The 11,463-nt window shown below is 39.4% G+C and overlaps 2 protein-coding genes across 2 annotated transcripts in view; one reads left to right on the top strand and one right to left on the bottom strand.

Moving 5' to 3' along the window:
• LOC137997482 (monocarboxylate transporter 2-like) overlaps positions 1-8,179 on the top strand; it is a 26,539-nt gene extending 18,360 nt beyond the window's left edge. Inside the window, exon 5 of the mRNA XM_068843517.1 lies at positions 7,543-8,179. Within this exon, the coding sequence (XP_068699618.1) occupies positions 7,543-7,565 (23 nt within the window). The 3' untranslated portion in view covers positions 7,566-8,179. The remainder of the gene's footprint in view (positions 1-7,542) is intronic.
• LOC137994262 (uncharacterized) lies at positions 1,386-6,772 on the bottom strand. Its single transcript, XM_068839869.1, has 4 exons — positions 6,448-6,772; positions 5,378-5,503; positions 2,332-3,870; positions 1,386-1,801 (listed from the first exon to the last, which is right to left on the bottom strand). The coding sequence occupies exons 1-4, from the start codon at positions 6,770-6,772 to the stop codon at positions 1,386-1,388; spliced, it is 2,406 nt and encodes an 801-aa protein (XP_068695970.1).
• Positions 8,180-11,463: the final 3,284 nt, after the last annotated feature.

Below are 11,463 nucleotides of genomic sequence, written 5' to 3'. Positions count from 1 at the left end.
TGCGGTTTCTAATACACCCCAATGTCCCCCTCTTAAAGCTTAAGTGCGTAACTCTCGTAAAGCAGATGAAATTGTGAGTATACGTAAAAAAGCTCAACTTTTGAAAGCTCAACTTGTGGTTGAGGCCATCTCGGGAGTTACATCCTTTTGCTAGCACCAGCTAACTAAATTACAATGTACTCGCAAAACTCTCTCAAATTTCATCACACCGTGGATGTGCGTAAGATTCACGCCTGGTCATCCCGTCAAAAGGCTCATTAGTCCACCTAAAAGCGTTGCTCTCCATTGGTCCTTGTTGCTTTGGGAACCAGTGAGGAGGAACAAGGTGCGGGAGATTCAGATGGCCACATGATTTCGGGACTCAAGCATTTCATCCACTCGGCGGATCATTTCTTATTTCCAGTAAAAAGGAACTTTTTTAGGTGGATGGAAACCTGATTGGCTTAGCAGAGCCAGTCTCGATTGTCTGTTGTACTCCCTTTGCAGTACCCATATCTCACGCATTTCTTGAAACGCATTCAGCGTAAGTGGAGAGCACCTCATAATGTCCACTGTTTTCCTTCGCAGAAATTGAATCACTGCTTATAGGGAATAATTCATTTTTATCTCCATCTTTTTAACCACGTTTGAAGAAGGCTTCTGTTGGAGGCATGCTCTCCTGACTCCTTCTATCCATTTTTTGGTCATAATTCTAGTTTTTCAGTTTCCCTCTCACATATTATTTTTGATTATTCCAAGAAATGAAAAACTCGTTTTAAAAATTAACAACTTTATTTATCTCTTTACAATAAATCATTCTTTCTACTGAGAGTAAGCAACTACTTGTCAACACGAGAAAAACTACTAAAACGAGCATCATTTTTACATAGAATAGTAAGCCGTATGATCTTTAATATAAGAAAGCTATTTTGTTAAATATTGCATGGCAGAAGAGCCCCTAATATTAATCACGTTGGCGTGCAGCACTTTTGATTAAAACTTGTTAAAAAAACCGAAATGAAATGCTATTTTAGGCTAAAGTGGTTGAGCCGGAATTAATGCCAGAAAACGTAAGGCGGGTTTTGTTCTAAAGGTCTGAAATTTCTCAATCAAACTTTTTTGGTTCACTTAAATCTGCACTGGGGATATAGCCCTTCTACTACCATCTATCTAATGTTTTGTCAATAACCAGTCTCAAAATAGAACCTCTGTGGACGGAGTCACCACACTTGGTGTGGAATTTCAAACCTTGTTGGTGGTGTAAAGGTAATCTATTTTCTTTTCATGATGATGATTTCTCGTACATTAATTTAAGGTTCTTTATTTCTAAAAGGGATTACCGCTGTCCGCGATTATATACAATGTATAATCTTCGTTTAACTTAACTTTCCTTTCTAAAAAGGCAGTCAGAGTCGCGTGTCGTCCATCGCGTTTGGGTATTCGTTTGGGTTTGCGAGATGGTCCAGTTTCTTTCTATGATCAAAAGCTCCTTTGTCAACATTTTCTTGTTTAAGGCCACTAGCTTCGCTTTCGTCAAAACCAAAGTTGACCGATTGAAGCTTAAGTACCTCTTTCGGCGGCGCATGAATGCTGGCAAATTCAAATCGCACTGCTCCACTCTCTTTGAGCGAACTAGATACCGACGGCGCATCTAACTTACCGGATTGCAGTTGTTGTTTAAGTACATTTTTCCCTGTCATTCCTCGTATTTCGTGCTGCAGGTCATTAAGCGGCAAGAGCAACGCCAGGCAACACGAAAGAGAGCATTGCGGATTTTTACGCCATGACTTGATAAAGCGGTAAATATGTATGCCATAATGAACTAAAAAAAAAAAAAGAGAAAAGAAGGAAACAAATATATTTGATCGCTATGGCAAGTGAACCAAGGGAAGCCTGTCATCAGAGTCCGGTACACTGAAAAGTCCGCGGCACGAGTGTTTTTTTGTTAAGTGACTGTAAATGCCCATATGTTTGTCAATATGTAGTTCGCACATCATGTTAAGACCATGACTTACCCCTTCGATGCCATGAACAGATTCCGCACCATATAGGGTGAAAAAAAGAACACCCAGAATACTGTTGAACTTTGAATTCCAGCTTCCTTTTTGGAGGTGGCTAAAAGGTTGAGATTTCACTTTGACAATGAAACTGAATAAAGCTTATATGTGAGTTTATAGGGATTTAAAATTAAAACAAACTTGAGGCCGTCGATAAAGGTGCAGCAAGTTAGTTCGTGGTTAATTGGGGATTTTTCAAAGGACGGGGTATGTTATTAGATATTTCCAAGCGTACAATAGAACACAAGGTTGTCAATTGAGGGCTGATGGCTAAGTGACCCAACAAAATACATACCCACAAGAATTCCAATCACTGGAAAATTTGCTCCAAATACCAATGCTTTGAACATGATATGATCCATGTATGCGTCCACTGAGGTTGACACATCTTCTGCTGGTATTCTACTCACAGCTCCAATTCCGAGGTTGACGAATGTTACAGCAAGTGATGAAACCATCAAGTTGTTCTCAAAGGGTTCCACTATCGGCCGCTTATACGCAAATAGCATACCATAAAGACCCGACATAACGCAAGCCAACCCAACATAGGCTCTGTTTTCACCTCCTATCAGGATAATGCCCGATGTTAATATCACCTTTCGAGCTGTTTCGACAAGTTCCCAGTACCATGAGTGAACGGTGTAATTTTCGAATAAAAACCGCAATTCTGTGACAATTTCGGGACTTGAATATTGGGAATGTATGAATTCATGGCCACCGTTCTTCAATGACCTTTGCCGTTTCCAAAGAACCACCAGTGCAGCTATAGGTAGAGACATGATGTACAAAATACTGCAGTATGCTATAGTTACAGATCGTCGGAATTCCTGGCTGGAACATTTGATATTAAAGTCAACTTTCAGAAATGCATCGCACTTTGTACGACAAGCAAGGGGAAGAACATTTGCTGTCTTCGAGCAGGTGCTTAGATACGTTACATAAAGGAAGAAAAAGACTGTTCTGTACACCAACTGCTTTGTTTCGGAAATTTTCTCTACTTTCTCTACGTGACTCAGGAAGGTCTTTCTGGTTAATAAGGCCTTCCTAATGCCATAAAGAATGAATGCTAAAACAATGAAAACAGCATTGATACCGAGCACAGTAAACAATCTTCCAAAAGCATTGACTTTTAGATTTGGAAAGAGGCAGTGGATTGGAGCAATCTGGAAAATATTCAGTTGTAACATCTCGGAGTATTTCCCAATAAGCGAGAGAGAGTCTGGCCATTTGATGTATGTAAACGCGTCAAGAACTCCAAACGTTACTTGGTAGAAACCTATAACTATTTTTAGTCTACCAAGAGTTATATCCACTAAAGAGCGGTTTTGTTCCTTCGTGGTTTGTTTCCTGCCTTTCCAAACCACAACCGCAATGATTATAATAGTTACTGCGGCTATGACGGAGAGCTGTGCGATCATCCATGGCTTTGATGGGCACTCTTTGCATGTCTTCAACTGTTTGTAATATCCAGGACTACACACTTCACACAATGGTCCTTCATACCCAACATAACAGGTCGAGTCTATACCTCCTAGACATGATTCCGGTCTTGGGTATTTATGGGGTCGAGGAAGAGAGTATGGGTACTCGATGATGGATTGATTTCCAACAGATGAATTCCCGTGTAAGACGTCGCTGAAGGATTTATAAAGTTCTTTGATTTTATCGTTCTCCCATGCCCACCAGTAACCCGGTTGAAGAGTAACCGCATCATTTTCGCATTTTAATCCAACTTGTTGTTCACACGGCTCGCAGTCTTCAAACATGTGCCTTCTAAAGAATCCCTTCAGACAATCACAGGCCCGAAATCCAGCGAACGACTTTGTATCGGTACCTATAAAGCAAAATCGCACAGCACTGTTTATTTAGCTTTTCATTTATTCGCACCAGGAATCATAATCATACGTGTGATTTCAAAATCACAAGTATGATTTCAGACCAAAATTGTACGGCACAAAGTTCAAATACCACTTTGTTACATCCCTTTAGAAATCACACAATAATTATGTAAGATACAGGATTTTAGTCAGTACCAATATTTTATTGATCCAGTTGGGAAAAAAAGTTGCAAAATTCGCCACACAATGGTTTTCTTTGTTTTTCATTTTCCTGCAATTTGATTGGTTACCTTAAACAAGCCTTGAAATCTGATTAGTTGTTTTGTTGTAGTGTTCCTTTCTCATTGGCTAGGAAAATGGTTCGATTTAGAGCAAGAAATAGTGCGATTTGGGAATAAATCGCACTGCTGAGAAGCAATCAGGTTGCAAGGATCACCAGTGATTTCTAAATTGATGTAATAAATTGATTTATCAGATTAATAAGTTTGCTCATATGAAGTGGAAGATTCTCATAGCCAGGTTAGCTAATGTTCTTCCCGTTCATGTCCTTCTGCGTAAACCATACGGTCTTAACCTTCTATATAAATTAGAACTTTAAGTGGGTGAAACAGTGAAAATTAACACTGCATAACCTCAATCCGGCAATTGTGGCCAGCCCTAGGTCTTCTCTCAGTTTCGAAATTTCCACTAAGATCAATGTAAGGAAAGTTAATCGATCATCTTACACTCACTTATTTCAGAGATATATTTTCTTTGAAAGATAATTTTCATCAGCCTGATTTGAAATAGTCAGCACGGTTCAAGGAACGATCGACCCAGGGTTTTCCACTTCTGCTCCATGTTCCCCAATTCCATCTTCTCGCTGAATGAAACTAGCTTTTATTGGCAATTTCAAAGCTTGATAATCTAAGTCATTAGCCTTTTTTTTTTTGAAAAAAAATGTTTTTGAAAATATACTGCTTTAAAAACAAACTGAAAAACTTCTTTTTTGCGTAGATGTATCGGCAATATATATAAGTAATAAGTTTTATACAATGCACCTTAATTATCTTATAATAACCATTATAACCATTAGTTTGTTACAATATGATAGTAAAATGGTTTATTTGATAAATTCTTGTTTTGTAATAATCATATATCTTCGTGTAACTTTTCTTCAAGAGTAGTATGGTCATCAGCGGCGAACGAAAGGGACGTACAATCAACATACATAAATACAGATGATGATAGCTTGCATTATTGAAGGTCATTTATATAAATGACTCTCATCAAGTCAGCATATCAGATTGTTAACATCGTTGACTCATGGGCGATGAGATAGTATGCACCTTTCGTGGGAGGAAATTAAAATGTCAGTGTTTGGTTTAAAAGACGTGACATATCTCCGAAACTACACCGTCCTGTTCTGCAACTGAAAAGCTTTGAATTTTTTGTTGTTGATTTTGTTGACCTTTGCCTATACATTTTAGGCTTTAGTTTGAGTGTACCTTTATAGTATCTAACCTTGAGGACAAGCATTGCAGTCACGAGCGCTTTTTCCAGGTGCCTTACTTTTGTGAATGAACGTACCATTTGGACACCTCAGGCAACTGTCACTGGCAAAAGCTGCAGTGTCTGAGTAATAACCACCTGCGGAGCATGTAAATAATATCATGGTACCTTCTTTACAGTATAACACAAACCTTTAATTAATGAGACAATAATTTCTGATAAGAACATACTACCATTTCCACTACTATTACTACCACTTCTATTGATAATATGTTATTATGGTCGTTATTATTATTATTATTATCATCATTATTATGATTTGTAACCGGTTGTGGCTCGGTCCCAGCTCCTCACGAAAAACCTCAATATCACCCAAGACGCACTGTGTGTCACTCTCATAGCCCTAAAATATGCACGCAGGAAAAGGATTTGGTAGGGAGGTCGCTTTGTGGACGAAATTAACAGGGGAACGGGTAGTAGTCGTCGTCGTCGTCGTGTCCTGAACATTTGAACTCTTTAATACTTAACAAGCCACATAAGTCTGCGCACAATAACATTGACGGACAGACATTTATTCAATCTTCCACAAGTAAAAACTGCAACTGATCAAAGCACATTCCTGTATTCTGCAGCGAAGATTTATTATTACTACTGACCGTAGAACCCCGCTGACTCTAACTCAGTTCCCTTGGCAGTTGACCCAACTTTTCAGTCATTTTTACTCGGTTAACTCGAACTCGGATAACTCGAAAACCCCGCTAACGCGAACTAAATTTCGTTTCCTTGATCAATAACTCGAATTTCAGGCATTAGCAGAAAGAATCTTCAGGAGCTCCCTGCGACAGCAGACTGCATTCATTTTTTGTGCCTAAGCAATAAGAACTTTACGAGTTATAGAACGACCCCGACGCAAAAGGAAACATAAATTGAGTGCATTAAATAAACATTCAATATTGCATTGTCGTAAGAATGCATATTCCTTGCAGTTGTTACAAAATGTGCTAGTTTCTCGTGAAATAAGTCTAATTTGCACTGTATTGTATGCCGAAGTGCTGAAAATCAATAAACTACTAATTATTAACCTGGGGCCAGTAGCCCCTCGTCGACAGCAATTGAGATTATAGCTGGTCGAGACATAAAATATATTCTGCATCCATCTTCGAACGAAATGGCCCCAAGAGAAAATAAAAACAGAGAATATGCAAAATTTTGGAGGGCAAAGAAAGAGTAATCCCCGTTTTCCTTTGCTTCATTGGACATGCCTACAGTAAGGTGCTGATAAGTCATCGGTCCCGATGGAAATGTCCGGTCGGAGGGATTCACTTGGCCGGGGTCATTTTGGCAGGTTTGCACGGTTTCTTCGTAGTAAGGCAAGTGAAGTGACATGACTTTTATCAGCTTTTCCATGGTTGCCCAGTGACCCGAGGCATCTAATGTTTCTACATCGAGATCTTGCGTCCATTGCAATCTCAGATCACCTTTGCGACTGTCTTGCGTAATTTTTTTGATGTACAATTCCTTGGCAGATAATTTTCTAAAAACTCCATTCGATGCACCATTGACCTTTCTGAAGTCTGAAGTCGATCAACTCCGAAATGGCGACTACCGGTATATGACCCAATCTCCTGTCATGTCCAAGCCTGCACTCCTTCTGTAAATAGACAATAAACTTAAAAAACAGGCTCGGAGAGCACAGGCTAAAATCCATGACTTCGAAACTTTTGAACTTTCAAGCATCCATACATGGACAATCTGCTGACCGGGAGGATTCTTCTTGTACCGCCGCCACTTCCAGTCAGCCAAGTTACAAATTGCGCGCCAATTTGACCGAAAGGTGACCAAGGAAAGCATTAATCTAGCGCCGGGTTTTGAGTGCACAGACGATCGGCATTTGTAATTGACGCGGACGGTTTTGTTGGTACTTTTGAAGAGTTTGCGGCAGGTTTCAAATCTACCAAGGGTTTTTCGTCGAAGTAAAAGAACCAACGTTGCTTGTTGTTGACGTGTTTCCTAAATACGCGTTGGCTTTGAAATCTTTCATATTTGCACAATGGCATCGGGCAGTTATACAAACTGTCGGCATCGGCTTCAGTTTTTCTAAACGAGGACGGTTAGGTTTAGGGAATGCGCCATCGATATTACACTACTCAATCTTCTTTGATTTGCTTATTTTTTAGCGAGAAGAACTGGATGCATTTAGAAGAGCACGTTCATTTGTCGCATCCAAAACAACGAACTGACCAATCTGTTGAGGAACAATAGTTCTCAAATCATCCATCAAGGACCACTTTGTTCCTCTTGGTATTCGGAACTCGGAGCAATTGGTTCACCTGTGAGCAATAAATGACCAGTGACGTTCCCATTCAGTCATCAAAAGGAACACAAATAAGGGGAACAATTTGTTCTCCCTTTTCTGGAAGGGACCGTTCCAGGGAAAGAACGGCCCCGGAAAAAAAAAGTTGTTCAGCAACATCGTAAGTCATAAAGAAAGACGCCAAAAAGCGGCAAAAATATCTCTTTTTAGTATACAATCGAATGCCGAAATTTTGGTGGACGAAATACTCTGTTGAAAAAAGGAAACAAAAATTTCAAATGTGGGAAATGTGATAGAGGGTGAAGGAGTAGTAAGGCCGACGGTGCTCAATAGCATGGTCCGCCTGGATGTTAAAATCCCACAGACGTTTCGAAACGTATGTCTCTACTGCACCTTGCACTTTATGATCATACTATCGCTCTGCCCGAGGGGTATTACATTTTTTACACCATCTTTAGTGCACCGCCCGGCCAAGTAAATATATGATAAAGTTGCAGGGGCAGTGAAGTGGAGCTTGTCTAAAAAGTATAACATCCCCTCTGCTGAGCGGTGATATGATCATAAGGTGCAATTTGTAGTAGACAGAGACAGACTACGCGAAACGTACCTGGAATTCTAAAATCCAGACAAACCGTGTTATTGAGCACCGACGGCCTGACATCACTGTATTAGAACACGCTAAAAAGGAGGTCTGACTTATAGACATCGGCGTTGCTCACGATTGGCGTGTAGGGGAAAAAGAGGAAGGGGAGATCACCAAATAATGTCTTGGAAGAGAATTGAGAACAAACGAAGGTCATCTCTGCTATTGAACGCGTTCTAGGAACGGTGCCAAGTATACTGGCAGGGAACTTGTCAGAACTAGATATACGTCAGGATCTCTGCAGTACTTTTGCAAACCGTTGCACTGCGTGGAAGAGCGAGAAGTGAAAGGAAAGTACTGGAAGCTGACTTGTCATAAGCTATAGGAAATAGCCCGACTGGAAGCTTAGATGCCAGGAGAGGACCAGTAATTACAGTGAAATTGTTCAATAAGCAGTATCATAATCATAATTACCGGTAAAGCAACTATACAGGGTGAATATAATGTGCATTGGGACCGTGAGTGATGATTTGGACAAGTGAATAAATATTATTGGAGTGAACTGCCATGCAGAGATTCTACAAAACGTCTGTTACTTCGGAACAGGGAAGAAGAGCTCATCAGGATAGTGTGGATCAATTGATGGCTTTTTAAACTTATGACCAAACCGAAGGTTACAGTAACCCACTGCACACACAAACGGTACTGGAATAAGAACAGACCCGAGTCACTGAGGAATAATGAGAATGAGAATGGGAATAATAATTGGTCGTTCGTTATAAATCAGTAATGTACCCGCCATTAAATCAAGCGAATTTTAATGTCTTGACTGTGTGTTTGGACACGCTCATTGATAACTTCATGTTTGGGAGCTTCCACACAATTTAATATTAAATTAATACATTTAAGACGCAATACTCGCGCTTTAAACTAGTATTGGTATCAAACCAATAACCTTTGAAAAATCAAGTTTTTAAAGCTTATTGGACGCAGTCACCAACCAGGATGAAATTAGGCCAACAAGCTGATTTAATCAATTCGTGGTACTAATCTCAGCTTACCAGCTGGGCAGTCTGTACACCTAGGACTGGTGTCAGAGATGTTAACAAATGTCCCAGGTGGACATGGAAGGAGCCTGAAGGGACTATCATACTGATTGGCAAATCCAGTCTGTAGAAACACCTCGCGCAGCGAATCTAGCACTTCATCATCTGCATATGAGATGTCTATGAATTCGGAGTCATCTTTCTCTACACCCCTGAAATTCAAAATAGATGATCATGAGGCGATAATTTTTGACGAAACAATACAACTCTATAGGTTACCTTATTCCAGGAAACCTGTACCTTTTATATCAAAACCGAGTATCACCACCATTTTGGACAGTACACATCATTTATATTCTTGGATTTGCCAAAATAGAAATGACGTAGAATGCGTTGTTGTAAAGCACCTGCTAAACTCTGTTGAATTTATCAACTCAAGTTTTATACTTTAAAATGCACTTGGACGTGGTTTCACAGTAATTCAGCTACCTTTTCTCGTGAATCTGTTTTTGGCACTTTACCCTTTGCGCCTTAGTCATTAAATTCTCGGACCTTGTTAACAAACCTCCTTTGAGCCTTCATGAGGTTTCATTTAATTGGTCTTGGTCCTGGCAAATCACTTACAATTATACGATTTCAATTACCGGGACATAAATTCATCCTATAATGCTCTCGTTGTCTCTAACCAGGCAACAATGTGCAAACTCTTGCCGGTGCACTCAGCACGTCACAAAACTAATATGACCTGCATCTTATCGTTAACGTACCTGGATTTGTCACTATCATCTCTGCCAATCTTCATATTTGATGTAAAATAATTTAAGTTGTTGTTATTTGTATTGTTTGTTTATTGATTTATTATTATTTTTCTTTTTAAAACTTATATCTGCTTAATTATGTACTATTTAGGGATTGGAGGAACAAATAAAAAATTAATAAATAATTACAAATAACTATATATCCATCCGAGAATGAGTGATCATGACCTTGTGAAACTTTAAGATGAATACCCAGAGCAAGTGACTGATACAAAAGGTGTATCTTTCTTATCACCGAGTACATCGATGCTCTTCGTCGTATTTCGCTCAGTCACCAATTCAAGAACATATCTGCTGTGCATAACTCCTACAATTAAAAATTAAGCGGTGCCAAGAGCTGAAGCGTGTAACTGTTCCATGTATAAACCGTCAGCAAAGAAGGAACGGCCGAAGATTTGATGTTAGGAGATGTAATTGACCATATGTATAAAATCAAGGAATATCTGCCTGATAATCATGTCTTACATGCATAGCATGCCATATCATGTAAACGTAGAACACATACTATCCTAAGTCATTTCATTAATCACGTGGCGGCCAATGATTCCGTCTCAATCCTACAGTACGGCGTTCGCTTTGACCTGTCCTATGTGACATAATTGGTGCTAACAATACCCAAATTGACGAAACATTATTGGAAAATTAAGGTAATTCCTTAGTATTGCATTGCGCATCCCTACTGCGCACGATTTTCACGTCATTAGCGCACGCACATGAGCACGTGCGCATACAAAACATAAGAGATTTCGCTCAAACTAAACCCGATAGCGAAATAAATGCTCCTTTTCTCTCAAACGAGCACGGTGACCCCCGATTTTTTTTTTCAGGTATTTGCTAAGAACAGTCTCATAAAGAAAATATTTGAAGAAGAAAAAAGTTTGATAGTAGATCATGAATTTTTTTTGGAAAACAGTTCCGTACTGGTTGTATTTTACCCAAGGCGAGGACTTCAAGCTAACCACGGAACTGTCCCAAAAAGTGCACTATCCCCACAACCAGGGAATCAAAAACGGCGTAACTGAAGCAATACTACTAATTCTGTATGAAGGTGATTCGAATTTTTAACCCGAAAACAGTAAAAATACCTCATTTTATGAGCCTGCTGACGCGTAAACAAGCACGGAGACCCCATTTTTTTTATTGCATTTTTTTAATGTTCATATCGTGAATGTTAATTATGCCAAGTTTCCAAAAACGTTTGGTAGTAGAACAATTTCAAGGGAATTACCTTAAATCAGAGTGGATTAGCGGATGCTCTCTCAATGGACGATAGTGAAACTTTCGATAAAGTCTACATTGCTCCTAAAAAACTTCTCATTTTAATTAAAGCATCACTT

Source organism: Montipora foliosa, chromosome 3 (genome assembly GCF_036669935.1).
Source record: "Montipora foliosa isolate CH-2021 chromosome 3, ASM3666993v2, whole genome shotgun sequence".
NCBI lineage: Eukaryota > Metazoa > Cnidaria > Anthozoa > Scleractinia > Acroporidae > Montipora > Montipora foliosa.
This window is presented reverse-complemented; position numbering and strand designations above follow the sequence as displayed.